Here is a 15,378-nt window from a genome sequence, read left to right as displayed (position 1 = left end):
TGACTTGTTATTTGTGTTATAATGACTTGTGACTTGTGTGTTATAATGACTTGTTACTTGTGTTATAATGACTTGTTACTTGTGTGTTATAATGACTTGTTACTTGTGTTATAATGACTTGTTACTTGTGTTATAGTGACTTGTTACTTGTGTGTAATAATGACGTGTTACTTGTGTGTTATAATGACTTGTTACTTGTGTTATAATGACTTGTTGTGTGTTATAATGACTTGTTACTTGTGTGTTATAATGACTTGTTGTGTGTTATAATGACTTGTTGTGTGTTATAATGACTTGTTGTGTGTTATAATGACTTGTTACTTGTGTTATAATGACTTGTTGTGTGTTATAATGACTTGTTACTTGTGTGTTATAATGACTTGTTGTGTGTTATAATGACTTGTTACTTGTGTGTTATAATGACTTGTTACTTGTGTGTTATAATGACTTGTTGTGTGTTATAATGACTTGTTGTGTGTTATAATGACTTGTTGTGTGTTATAATGACTTGTTACTTGTGTGTTATAATGACTTGTTGTGTGTTATAATGACTTGTTACTTGTGTGTTATAATGACTTGTTGTGTGTTATAATGACTTGTTACTTGTGTGTTATAATGACTTGTTACTTGTGTGTTATAATGACTTGTTACTTGTGTGTTATAATGACTTGTTACTTGTGTGTTATAATGACTTGTTGTGTGTTATAATGACTTGTTACTTGTGTGTTATAATGACTTGTTGTGTGTTATAATGACTTGTTACTTGTGTTATAATGTCTTATTACCTGTGTTGTAATGACTTGTTACTTGTGTGTTATAATGACTTGTTACTTGTGTGCTATAATGACTTGTTATTTGTGTTGTAATGACTTGTGACTTGTGTGTTATAATGACTTGTTACCTGTGTTATAATGACTTGTTACTTGTGTGTTATAATGACTTGTTACTTGTGTTATAATGACTTGTTACTTGTGTTATAGTGACTTGTTACTTGTGTGTTATAATGACGTGTTACTTGTGTGTTATAATGACTTGTTACTTGTGTTATAATGACTTGTTGTGTGTTATAATGACTTGTTACTTGTGTGTTATAATGACTTGTTGTGTGTTATAATGACTTGTTGTGTGTTATAATGACTTGTTGTGTCTTATAATGACTTGTTACTTGTGTGTTATAATGACTTGTTGTGTGTTATAATGACTTGTTGTGTGTTATAATGACTTGTTACTTATGTGTTATAATGACTTGTTGTGTGTTATAATGACTTGTTACTTGTGTGTTATAATGACTTGTTGTGTGTTATAATGACTTGTTACTTGTGTGTTATAATGACTTGTTACTTGTGTGTTATAATGACTTGTTACTTGTGTGTTATAATGACTTGTTACTTGTGTGTTATAATGACTTGTTGTGTGTTATAATGACTTGTTACTTGTGTGTTATAATGACTTGTTGTGTGTTATAATGACTTGTTACTTGTGTGTTAAAATGACTTGTTGTGTGTTATAATGACTTGTTACTTGTGTGTTATAATGACTTGTTACTTGTGTGTTATAATGACTTGTTACTTGTGTGTTATAATGACTTGTTGTGTTATAATGACTTGTTACTTGTGTGTTATAATGACTTGTTACTTGTGTGTTATAATGACTTGTGTGTTATAATGACTTGTTACTTGTGTGTTATAATGACTTGTTACTTGTGTGTTATAATGACTTGTTGTGTGTTATAATGACTTGTTACTTGTGTGTTATAATGACTTGTTGTGTGTTATAATGACTTGTTACTTGTGTGTTATAATGACTTGTGTGTTATAATGACTTGTTACTTGTGTGTTATAATGACTTGTTACTTGTGTGTTATAATGACTTGTTGTGTGTTATAATGACTTGTTACTTGTGTTTTATAATGACTTGTTACTTGTGTGTTATAATGACTTGTTACTTTTGTGTTATAATGACTTGTTGTGTGTTATAATGACTTGTTACTTGTGTGTTATAATGACTTGTTACTTGTGTGTTATAATGACTTGTTACTTGTGTGTTATAATGACTTGTTGTGTTATAATGACTTGTTACTTGTGTGTTATAATGACTTGTTACTTGTGTGTTATAATGACTTGTTGTGTGTTATAATGACTTGTTACTTGTGTGTTATAATGACTTGTTACTTGTGTGTTATAATGACTTGTTACTTGTGTGTTATAATGACTTGTGTGTTATAATGACTTGTTACTTGTGTGTTATAATGACTTGTTGTGTGTTATAATGACTTGTTGTGTGTTATAATGACTTGTTACTTGTGTGTTATAATGACTTGTTACTTGTGTGTTATAATGACTTGTTACTTGTGTGTTATAATGACTTGTTGTGTGTTATAATGACTTGTTACTTGTGTGTTATAATGACTTGTTACTTGTGTGTTATAATGACTTGTTACTTGTGTGTTTACAGGAGTAAACTGGGCATAAACCAGGTCTAGACCAGGACTTGAACCAGGATTCTCAGCGTAATGAAAAAGATCAATACTAGTTTTAACAGAATCAGAGTCGGTGTCTGAAAAGTCCATCTTTATTATTTCTGAAAGTGAACATTTTACAATATTTTTACAATTGTTTTTTATTTCTTTTTATTTTTTCTAAAAAAAAATCACAGTTTATGTGGATACAGAAAATACAATATAAATAGTAGAATTCAAAAGCAAAATATATGTATCAATGAATTTAGCCGTTATTGGAGGTGATTTTAGCAGACAAAAAGTCACAAAATGTCATGTTCAAAGGTATTTAGGAGACAATATAATTAATAGTACTTATTATGTTGGTTGTAAATGTACATCACGACCAACATAAAAGTGGAATATATTAAGGTTACGAGATTGGAAGTGAACATTTTATATTGAGAAAAATAAACCGCCTTGTGCTGTACAAATTCTATTCACGTATCTAATCGTATCATTGCGTGAAAATGCTAAATAATACAAAGTTGTGCTTCAACAAATATAAAAACATGATTTTTTTTTTTTTTTGTCATAATATAAAACAAAAAGAGATTAAAACATCTATAGAGTGTAATTGTAATATAACTGTTCCTTTAGCTTCAGCAGTACCAAGCTGTAGGATTAGCCCACATTTTACAAGACAAACAATTAGGGGCCATTTTGAGAAGAAGAAGAAGAAGAAGAAGAATAAGAAGAAGAAGAAGAAGAAGAAGAAGAAGAAGAAGAAGAAGAAGAAGAAGAAGAAGTGTGATTTTAACTCAATTACAGACTATATCTTAATGAAGACAAGCAGGCGATGCCACCAGGCCAAGGTACAGCTCAGCTCCACGTGTTTTCAGTGTGTTTTCGAGCAATAAAAACACCTGCAAATGAACATATGCAAAGGTTTCTTGTGCATTTGAATTTAAAGTAGCAGCTGGTGTATGTTTGAACCGTACATTTAAGGACATGACAATGAAATTACACCTTTTCAGTCATTAATGATTCAAGACACGTGGTAAATCTGCCGTGGTTAGATAAAAAAACAAAACCAATTCAGTCCATAGCTGTTGCATGTATGATGTACGGCCAAGAAATGGACAATAAACATTAAAAAGTCAAACATTAATTTGATCCCTTCAAACTTCTGTTTTCTTGTACAAAATAATTTACAAAGAATACATCTCTGAGTGTGGTACATAAAAGTCCAAAATTGTTCCATGTTCACATTAGGACAACAAGAAAAATACATGAAACTGAAGCGATGTCTTACTCTTTTTTTGGAAGTACAATTTTACTTTGAAATTTGAAAAGGAGAACTTAATTTCAGGGTGTATTTGAGTAAATTTTTTTCTAAGTTTTAAATAAAGAAAATCAGTTACATTTCGTTGATAAATGGTTCAATATTCAGTCTCCATTTTAGTGCTCCCTCTCATTTAAAATACGGTTTAAAGGCGCTGGACCAGATTTTTACTGCTTTGAAGCGTTCATGTACCCGCTTTTTTATAATAAAGTAAAATCAGCTTTTTCCCTTTTACAGATGTGTCGTAAAAGCATCTATTCTGCGTCTAAATGTAGAGCGTTTTATTATAAGAGAAGCAGGAAGTGTGCTGTTAGCATGCTAATGCTTGTTAGCTTTACCCCGGACAGCAAAAAGCGCTTCTAAACTCATGGCAGTATTAGAATGAACTAGTTCCGTTTTTCACATTTCAAAACAGTGAAAATCAGCCCCAGCACCTTAAGTATGCAAAAACAAAGGAAAACACGGCATTATAGTTAGTAGAGTGCGAAAGGCCGACTCTGTTTCACTGAGGAGTCGGAAAGTAGAAGAAATAGCTGCCAGATTTGAACCAGCACTGAAGAGGTCTGAAGATTTGTGTGAGCTTTAAAAACACTGAGGAGAACTTCCACAGAGAAATGAGGCTGTGACTTTTTAAACTGGATCTAGGTTTGAAATTATAGTCCAGAGGCATTTCGGAAAAAAGACCGTCTGGACTGAGAAAATAAATAAAATCGTGATTGAATTCCCTCCGCAAAACAAAAAGTAAAACGTGGCTTCAGAGCAGTCGCTCTTCTCGCACCTCTGTAGAAATGTTGTCCGTGAGTTTTTTCTGTGTATTTTACTTCAAAAACTTCTCGTCGTTATTATTGTTATTATGACGATCGATGTTGAGGTCGAAGTCGGCGTGTTGCATCAGCGCCCGCGGCATCACTTTCTTCTGCATGAACAGCTTTTGGAGGAACTTGTTGCAGACGCTGAAGGGGCAGTAGCCGTGGATGAAGTACATGAGCCCCACCCCCGCCCCGGCGTAGTATCGCGGGTGCGGCCGGGGCACGAGGAGCGCCTCCGCCACGGTGTTGACGACGGGGCTGAGGTCCGGGCTGGCGGTCCGGGCGTGGGACAGGAAGAGCTCCTTGGTTTCGGTCAGGTAGTCCTCGCCGTAGTCCTCCAGCAGCGACGGGGACAGGGACTGGAGAAGGTTCTTGTGCTGTTGTTCCCAGTAGGCGACGTTACTGGACTGACCTGGGAAAGACACGAAGGTAAGAAGGGATTTATTATGGGGCCAAAGTGGACATATTGTGCATTGTTGTGGCTTTTATTCCCTTCTAAACAGGCTGTTTAGTTAGTATTTAACGTTTTCTATCATCAGATAGTGACTACATTTTAAAACTACAGCTTGGTTTTAGGAATTGAAGCAAAACATGAAAACTGTGGCGATTCAACCTCGTGACTACTATTCGAATCGAGTTCAGTGATGGTGTGAAGACTGAGAAATGGCAGGATACGTTCAGATTTGTATGTAACGGGAACATCTGGAGAAAGTTAAAACAGATTTATTTCTGAGGCTCAGAGCAGCAATAATGAAACGTGACTGAAGCTAAATACAGCCCCGCATATGTTTTAAGGCGGAGACGGCAATATAACAAGTACATTTTGCATAATTTGTGTCATTTAAGAAGCATTTTTGTGTAACACATTTATCTTACACTTTTATTGCTAAATATCAGCATTAATCCTGTTTTTGCTGGATCTTTAGCTGTTGAAAGGACAGATTTATAGTATTTTATTCTTACTGCTACTTTATTGTAACTTAATTTAAGCCTTTTCTTTGATAACTTTATTGTGTTGGTCGGTTGTGTTGGATGAATTTGATCGAGTGTATTATTATATTATTCATTCCTCACACTGGGTTGTGGAAAAGCTACTGTTGATTTTTTTCTCATTCACATTCACACTGTACAAATGCTGGACTGGTCATTATGTTTTGGTTTTAAACTTTTCTAAATACTCAAAATTGATTTACAGTGTGGTGTACAGCTTTAAAACTGTGTGGCAGATTCACCAAGAGCCACAGCTGCCCTGAGACAGACTCATGATCATAAACTAAAACAAACACATTTTCAGTTATTCTGAACAATTCTATCACATATTTTGAGAGTCAAATAGGAGCTACATAACTTTGCTGCCCGCCTGCTGTAGACGGGCGCACTTCTGTAAAATACCGTCTATTTAATGTATTAATCAATTCATTTCATGTAATCTTTATTGAGGTTACAAGTGCAGGGACAGGTCACAGCTAAATTAAGCTTTTTTTTAGTTAAATTAAAATACATTTTACGATTTTAGAAGCAAAATTAAATCCTTTCTGCTCAGCCTTTTCTCCAAAACGTAAACCTTAAAGTGCTTTTTTTGTCTTGTCATATTGATTGTTCAGAAAGTTTGATTTCATTAAGCTGATCTCATAATGAGGAGCGTTAAGTAATGTGTGTGAAGAAGACAAGAAGTTAAGAAAATATGGCATTTTATTGGTTTTGTTTTGGCATTAAATCTATCAATGTTGTTGGTTCTCACAATCATTGTTGGACTAAAATGGGATATCGCGACATTCCCACGGACAAGTTGAGACCGAGTACGTGTTACAGTTTGTAAAATACGTCCGAAATAGCATCGGTGCGTTCCTCGTTTTGAGTAAACACATATAAATTCACAAACGACTGAAAACGGGCTCTGAACTGTGGCGCTTGAAACCGTCGCTTGACCTCGTGATCACCTGGTTCTCTCTGCGTAGGTGGACGTTGACTAATAGGGCATAGAAGGTTGGCCCCGGCACAGTTGATCCCACCATTTTACATTTTAATCCGAGAAGAACAGATTTTCTCAGACCGGATTCAAACCCTAATCTCTGGTATGGATGTCATCCTGGCTGACGTCCAAATTGGTAAAAAAAAAAAAAAATAATAATAAAAGACCTCATTACTTGGAGAGATTTTTCTATTCAAACTCGCCAACGGATGAGACACTTCACTTGGACAAAACGTCGATGCTACTAATCATTTAAGTTGAGCCACAAAGCAAAAAAAAAGTTGTTGTTGCCGTACGCTTTTATCGCTACTTTCGGCGCACGGCTTAAGTGTATTAAAGGCGTTGGCGTAGAGAATCTGTTCACAAGCCAAATCAGGTCTGAGAATATTCCTTGTTTGTGGTGGCAACAATTTCTTATTTATTGCCACAGACTTTATAGTTACTGACAACATTATCCGCAGACACAAACCAGATATCAGTATTTAATAGACACACATTCATGATCGTTTGTGTTGATATTGGCCTTTAAACTTGCTGTCGAGTACCTTTGTTTGGCATTTCATGTTTTAGAACTTAAAATGTATCAACCGAAAGCATATACAAGTCGTTCCCTTGTTAGGACTTGCATCTCCATCTACAGGCAGCAGAGGGAATTACCATAGAGCAAAAACAAAAGCTAGCGTGCCCTCGACATGCGAACAGTTGTAATGAATGTGATTTGACAGCAGAATTATCGCGAATAAGTCTTGAAATGATGTAAGGACTTAAAAACTGCACAGTAGACCGCTGGATCTCTACGTTTGAAATAAAACATTTGAAACTGTTGTTTTCTGAGGCTGAGAGGGAAAAGGACTGAGTGCGAGTGAAGCTAAACCTGCTGACGTACGTTTTTATGAAGGAACCACGTTATAAAATGGTTAAATAGTGGCATAACGCGCTCTCTAAATTGCATTCTTCACGATCCAAGTTGTGGTCAGCAGTGCGTCCTTGATAGAGCTGCATTTGACACAGGACTCATGTTGCACGCACGTATTTTTGCGGTGTAGAACAGATGTCCTGCTCCATGTGGGACCCATTATGTCAGTGTTGGTGTCAATGGGGGTCAGACCCGGATGAGAACCAGGACTAAACCACTCACTCAGACAGACTGCACAAGATAAGTCATGATGGTTTGTTTGAGGAAAGCTCTATAAAGTTTTAAAGTTTTTGCCTTTTTCTTAAACGTCTCGAGCTTTTACTTTACAGTTTGATCTTTTTAAGTTGAAATGTAAGTAGGGTTTAGTAAATCAAAGAAATCTGTGGTTCATCCATGAAAGTTTTTTATAAATATAGATGTTTAAGTGCAAAAAGAGGACTGAAAACATCACAGAATCAATATTTTTGAATGTTGTGAAGTCAAATCTGTTATGCCACATTACAGATGAATGGCAAAAGATCTTATTCCGGAGAAAAATATGGACCACGGTGCTTTTTTGGAGTGTTTTGGTTATTTGGTTTTGTTTTAAATAACAGATGATCAGCAAGCGCCTGTTGTACACGTGTCACTGAAACAAACCTGATTGCACAGTTCTGTCTGAGTTTGGACTGAGAGTGGTAACCAGACTTTACCAGGAAACCAACTTGTTATCCTGAGTCCAAGTACACATTCGCATTCGAGGGAACATAAAGACATGGATAAGAATAAAGTGGTTGTAGAGTTATCTGAGAAGCTAAATGCTACTGCGCCGCCTTCTGTATTTTAACATCTACAGAACAATGTTTACTTTTCTGAGGTTACTCCAGGTCAACAACCTCCAGTGACACTCGGCTGTAACGTGATTTGTATCAGGAAAAAAATAGACATCATTTGCCAGGGAATGTATCGGGACTTGTAATTGATTTATTTGTAAAGGGACCAAACACATTAAAGAACATTTTGCTTGTAAATATGTAAAGATTATGGCGGAGAACGAGGGAAAAGTCTGGCTGCTAAAACATGCTCTTAAGTCGATTGATTTGTGTAAAATGTCTAATGTTCTTGTGACCGATTCCCGGGACCTGAAAACAACTTTTTAGACTGACACGATGCAGACCGTATAAATGTTCAGAATTACCCACGATAAAGCATATTTTAAAAAGGGTTCATATTGATTATTTTAACAAAACAGTAACAACAAATTCATGCTGATTAAAGCATTTAACCCGGTCTCCTGTTATTAAAAGTGGAGTTTTCACGTGTGCAAAGAGATCTAAAAGCATTGAGTTGAAAATGCGTTGGCGTGCGTGTTGTTTTGTGGGACTCTACCTGTCTTGAAAGCGGCGGGCAGCACGGTGGACACGTGGACCCCCCACTGCGTCAGCTCGTGTCGCAGCGTGTTCATGAAGAGGTTCAGGGCGGCTTTGGACGAGCCGTAGGCCGACAGGCACGGGAACGGCAGGTCGCCTGGAGGGGAAAGCGGGACAAATGTATTACAGGTCACATTCACGCCTCAGTTACACGGTGTAAATCTGTGTATAAACTCCAACCACACGGTCACTATTAAGCAGTTGAAGTGTCAGTGTCAGTATAAGACGAGCTTGATGAGTGTATGTCTTCAGGACTGAGCTAAAAAGTATTCAGGCGAGTAGATAGATATATAATACACAAACCATCGCATCACCAAGCAGCTAATCATTTATATCAATATCAGAGGTTGTCTTCATAAAGTGTGGCATTAAACCAATCCGTCAAAATAGAGACAAACTACATTCAAATGTGAGCAAAAGATTTCAAAACCATCTCTATATTATCCATACTCACCCAAAATGCACTGACACTGACTGACAAATGCATAAGCAAATTGCATATTTGTTTGTAGAAAAAAAAAAAGCAGAATAAATGCTTAATACCATATGTCCAGCTAACTCATTCCATGTCTTATAGATCATGCTAATTTAAACGTAATGAAATATGCTAATTCCCAATCCATTTCCACGGTATCTTGGACGCTGCACGTTGGTGAACAGTTCATTGATAACCTCCATGTAACTCAACTCTCGATGTGATCCTTTTCCCAGAAATGAGAGTGGGATTTATGACACTACACTGTGCGCTGGCTCTGCTTTGGACACAAAACGCTTTGAGGCTCGTCCTGACAGAGGGAAGCGACGCCAGCTGGACGTAACTCGATCGATGTGTGATTTATTAGAGAGTAAAGGAGCTGCCAAGTCCTCAGTGAAACAAGCGCCTAATGAAGTGTGCAGTGACAGAGAAAGTACGGGGTTAAACCAGGGGACGGCGCTTGTTTAAAGTGGCTGCCAATGAGGCCGCTGCGTGCCGCTTGCATCTAATTATAGAGCGGTTTATCCCTGTGAATTGCTGTCATTTTTATACAGATCGACAGCAGTTTGATCGCCGTTTTTATCTTTGTGAGGCGACGCGTGGTCCGTCCAAATCAAAAGAAATAAAGCAGCTTTGAGGGGAAAAAACAAACACAAAAAATATCACAGAGACTGAAAAATATTGTGCATTCATGCAGAATCAATTAGGAAAGCAAACTATCTGAGGTCAGAGGATTTTGATCCAAATGATAGTTGACCAATGAGAGCTTTTGTTTCACATGTGCCACTGAAATAAACAAATCAAATTGCACAGTTCTGATTGAGTTTGTCTTGAGGCGACAGAGGTTGAGGTGAACAGACAAGAAACGAAGAAGTGTGCATTCTGGATCCAAGGCAAGGAACGCACTTTGCTTAATTCCTGACGGATCCAGAGAGGCGTTTGGAGGATTCGGCTACAATCAGAGAGAATATAATGAAATAAATAGGGAAGGGATCTGGCAACTGTTTTGGCCCGATCCACCAACTCATGACACCAAGAGCGTTCCAGTAGCGGTCATAAAACCCCGGCTCCGCGCCACGACGAGCAATACGACGGACACATGCTCAATTGTAAATGCAGTAACCGGTTTCACGTACGATCTCAGCGAGGCGTGAACATCTGCAGAGGTCATGGGTGCGAGTGTGTGCGTTTGAATATATGTATGTTTAGTGTTGTGTGATGCGCGTTGTCGACGAAGGAATATAATATACGAGCGCGTGGCGTGCAGGTGACTGTCTGGGAACAGGACGAGCGAACACGAGCGAGTCATGCGCAGGCACCGGGCGTCATAAGACCGCTTCCAGCTCTAACCCTGTGCACAAATCAACAACACCGCGCGGCTATAACGTGGGTCACGATTTACAGATGAAGCCCTGGTTATTAATTATTTACTGCTCCAAAACAACATGGAAAAATGAATCCATTAATTTGCTTTTTTTTTTGTATCTTCTCTACATAATGGAACGAAGGTCAGATTCTACACACTACGAAACTAAAACGAAAACTGGTTAAAAGTGTTGTGTGTTCTTTTTTATCTTCAAGTATTTGTTGTTGACGTCGCTGTTCTTATTTTATTTCTTTTTGAAATAATAACTATTCCGATAAGAAGAACTTTCTACCAAAAAATGATACACAAACGTTTGTCAGCTGTGTAGCGAAGGAAATGAATGCTCAGACTGTCTATGGTGATGCTGAATAAACTTTAAAAACGCAGAGGAACACATAAATACATTAAGACAGAGCTTCTCAAACTGCGCCCCTCTTCCCCTTTATCTTGCGATAGATAAAAACGTATAATGTGAGTACAATTCTCCAAACGTCTCGGCACGCCCCCCTAAACAAGCCCCGCCCCCCCTAAACGGCCACGCCCCACACTTTGAGAAGCTCTGTTCATTTGCCCTTGATACAAAATCAGACTTATGTAAACACTGGCCTCATTCTCACTCTTATTATTCCAAAACAAACACAGACGACAGACGCAGAGTGTCTCAATGTAAAACAGATCAATGTCCAAAGCAGTGTCCAGACCAGTGGACCAGACTATGACAATAACACAGCCAACCCGGGTGAAGGGTCGGGTTATGTGAGGCAGCTTGGAAAAAAGCCTGATTGGTTAATATATGTTGAGATACATGTTTTATTGCTTCTGCGATCAGATTCTTGATTCTGTCTGAGATTTTTCCTCAAGAACTTTTATTTTATTTATTAGTTTAGTTTACTTTATTTTTCTACAATCCCTGAACGCTTTGAACGATCATAACTAATACTTGTGTACTGCAATGGTGACTGCAATGAAGGGACTAATAAAGTTTTCTGATTAAAGCAGGAGTCGATCCTCTGAGCTTTGAGTTGGTGGATGCCCAATGAAGATTTCAGAAGGAACTATAACAAATGTGTGGAAAATCTAAAATTAATATAATGTCATGCGAGAGCCTTCAAAAAAGTTGTTATTTATAGTCACGCTAACCTGTTCCTTCGACCCAAAAGTAACTCCTGTTTAGATTTCTGTAAACTCTCGTGACACTCCCTCTATTGACAACTAGTTTTAATCGATATATCCTTAAAATCCACTTGTTTCTGCATGTTCCTTATGTTCCTCATGTTTTGACCCCATGTTTAAACCAATGAAATATCAAGGAAAGTCTTTACACTCGTTTAAAACACTCAAATCTACACTTGCGCCGTGTCTAATTCTTCGTTTCGCTGCGGTCTGAATGATGTGAGCGAGCAGAGCATGATCAGTCCCCTGTGCTGCAGCCTCAGTTACCTGCGGGGCTTGAGATGGTGATGATGCGTCCTTTGGCTCGTCTCAGCAGAGGCAGGAAGCTTCTGGTCACAGTGAGCGTCCCAAAGAAGTTCACCTCCATGCAGCCGCGGAAGTTTGACACCAGCGACAGCTCCGAGTCGCCGAAGTTCACACAGACTCCAGCGTTATTCACCAGACCCCACAGACCTGAGGAGAACAAACACAAGGACTTTAGATGTGACACGATAGATGTTCGACTGCAGATTCCTGGCTCTCACAAAGTCTTTGGTGCATAGTTAGTATTCACATGCATGATTTATTTGGCGTGTGCACAACTTTAAAACAGGATTTTCAGATGGAGTGAAGCAGAGTGGACCCCCAACCCTCAGTCACTTAAATATCAAAAGTTTTTCTGGGTTTTGCAATCGTTTTACAGGTTAATGCTGACAACGCACCGCTGTCTTGTTTTGACTCAAAGATTTGCTTTTACAATATTCTATGTGGGGAAAAACAAGATTTAAGTTAAAGCCTTTTACTGCAGCTTATAAATATAAAAATGTAGATCTTAGCAAAAACAAAAACACCTAACTTTTGATAGTCGGGCCCCACATTTGTGTCCACACGGGTTCTTAGAAAAGAGATCTAAACAAGATTATGTTAATCACTTCTACGAAGTACTTTGTAATCATTATTGTCACAGAAAGTAATATTTTTACAGACCACAGCAGACCACAACAGCTCCATTGATTGTCTGTGAAAGCGTTTGTCGGCAAAACATAATGGTACAAATTATATTATATATCCACATTCCTGAGAAGCTATTAACTCTCATTCACGGGGGAAAGACACAGCGGCACACGCAGCCAGAACTAAGTGGCGTTTATGTAAAAGGAATTGTCCGAACGGATTTGAACCGTGTATTTGGCAAACGGCGTCTGTAAACGTGGCAACGGTCCACAAAGGTTCAGCGAAGGCAAAACAAATACAAACCACAGTTCAATTATGCAATATATGCAGCGGGAGAAAAGCGCGGCGGGTAACACAAACAGATTTATAGAGCCTCAAAAAGACAATGAACCTTTGACTTTGACTTCGAGAAAGGTGTTTGGACGAGTGAGTGACATTTATGTAACTGGAGCTTGAGCTTCTCCATTTAATTTGTTTGTGGATCTTGTGGGGTCAGAAGAAACGATCCACCTGGAGTAAAACAACGCTGAAAGTGTCAGAACTTTTAGCATCTTCTAGACTGGTTTTGTTCTGTAACGTAATTGTTTTTTGCTAGTGATGGGCCACACCACAGATTTTTTTGATTCGATCCGATACCACGTAATATTATAACAATGAGTTCTGTATTAAAATGCATTGAAACTCTTCGACTATGAACAATTTGACCTTGGCAATCATTATTTTCTTTCGACCTCTGCTTGAACTTACATGAAAAGTAAATATATGTGCAGAAAACCAAAACGACAATTTAAGTTATCAATATTTTTGCGCAAGTCTCGATACTTTTTGATACCTCTGTCAGTATTGATATATCGATATTCGATCACTTTTACTTGAAATAACCACTGCATGTTGTTGTTTCATGCTAAAACGCACAAATTCCTTCCTTAACAAACTGTGAGAGTAAATCAACTGTGAAATCTGCACTGAATCTTTACAAACAAAAATCTTTACTATTTATTATTACTATCTCTAATTTTTTATTTCCGTAAACCAAATTCCTCCAGTGCAAAGACGACAGTGTGTACCAGTGTTTATTATGATCTCTGCTCCAATACATCATAAAGATAAGTGAGCGCCAACACTGTGGAGTAAACCGTTCATCCATTCATAATGCGGCTGTGAGAACCCGCTCTTCGTTATCTAAGTGGAGTTTAACCTTACACTGTGCGCTTCAGTTTACACAAGGAAACACAGAAAGACGGGGCTGGAGCAGGGAGTGAATTTCCAGATCTTCTTGAGCCAAATTAAAGCCTTGTTTTCAGTCAAAAGAACACATTTAAAATGTCATAGTTCTAAGGTCTAAAATTAGGCTAAACCATGGATAAGGGAGATCTAGGACAAAAACATGTCTCTAAATAAAACAAAATACTAAAATTTCAGTGAAAACTTATGTAACACGATTTGAGAAAGACTGGCTTATCGCTTTACTGTACAAAGTTGCAGAGACGCCGTTTAAATAAATATATGTCTTGTGGTTGTTATTCACCACTAAGCTGATTAGCCCGAGCTAAATTTCGGGCAAATAACTGGCAAAATTAGTGGAAAATTAAGTCCGGGAAGCTTGTGGTGAGCCGCCGTGGTTGAGCTCCAGAAGAGAAACTCACAAACAACCGATTAATGAGCGGCTTGTAGCGATGAATAACTTGTTTGTCTCATGAAACATGTACAAGATGAAAGTTTTTAGTATATTAAAAGTTCAATGTGATGATGTAGAACAGGAAGAACCCCATTTTGGTCTTATAATTCATGAATTTGGAAGGTCTTGGTGGTTGAGTGTGTCAAATGCATTGGCTGGGCGACAAACGGGACTCGGAACTGACCAGCAAGCCCCCAAAAAATTATAAAATAAAAAAGAAATCTGTATTTTCATCACCTGTGAATGAGATTTTAGTTATTTTTTTATATTTTGCAAACAATAAACATTCAAACTTGTTTTCCTGAAATCGATCAATCTCAATTTTAGTTTTTTAAAATGGTTTCTTATGAAGGGGTGCACGGTGGCAAAGGCGGTTAGCGCGGACCAGACCAACATCACATGATCTCTCTGGGTGGAGTCTGCATGTTCTCCCCGTGTTACCGTGGGTTCTCTCCGGGTTCTCCGGCTTCCTCCCACCGTCCAAAGACATGCATGTGTTAGGTAAAATTGGTGACTCTAAATTGGCCCTAGTGAATGAATGTGAGCGTGAACTGTCTGTAATGTCTATGTCTCTGTGTTGGCCCTGCGACAAGTTGGCCACTGTCCAGGGTGTACCCCGCCTAAGGCCCGAAGTCACTGGGATAGGCTCCAGTCACCCGCGACCCCGGAAGGGAACAAGCGGTAGAAAATGGATGGATGGATGGATGGATGGTTTCTTATGAAAATCTTTAATGTTTGATAATTTATTTATTTTTTCAGAACGCAACACAAAAGGACTAGAGAGTATAAATCAAAAGAAAAACACAAGCAAACATCAACTAAACATAAATACAAACAAAATCACTGCATAATTTAAATAAAATAA

The 15,378-nt window shown here is 37.9% G+C and overlaps 1 protein-coding gene across 1 annotated transcript in view; it reads right to left on the bottom strand.

Annotated features, from left to right (window-relative positions):
- Positions 1–2,555: 2,555 nt before the first annotated feature.
- The window catches only part of hsd11b2 (hydroxysteroid (11-beta) dehydrogenase 2), a 47,177-nt gene continuing 34,354 nt past the window's right edge, over positions 2,556–15,378 (bottom strand). The window contains exons 3-5 of the mRNA XM_072465264.1: positions 12,170–12,355; positions 8,848–8,985; positions 2,556–5,003 (exon numbers count right to left, since the gene is read on the bottom strand). Of these exons, the coding sequence (XP_072321365.1) occupies positions 4,600–5,003; positions 8,848–8,985; positions 12,170–12,355 (728 nt within the window). The 3' untranslated portion in view covers positions 2,556–4,599. The remainder of the gene's footprint in view (positions 5,004–8,847; positions 8,986–12,169; positions 12,356–15,378) is intronic.

The sequence above is a fragment of the Eucyclogobius newberryi genome, unplaced genomic scaffold, assembly GCF_026437365.1.
Source record: "Eucyclogobius newberryi isolate DKJ021-1_F unplaced genomic scaffold, fEucNew1.0.hap1 SCAF_5, whole genome shotgun sequence".
In the NCBI taxonomy this organism is placed as follows: Eukaryota; Metazoa; Chordata; class Actinopteri; order Gobiiformes; family Gobiidae; genus Eucyclogobius; species Eucyclogobius newberryi.
The sequence above is the reverse complement of the archived record's forward strand: the minus strand, read 5'-3'. Positions and strand labels throughout refer to the sequence as shown.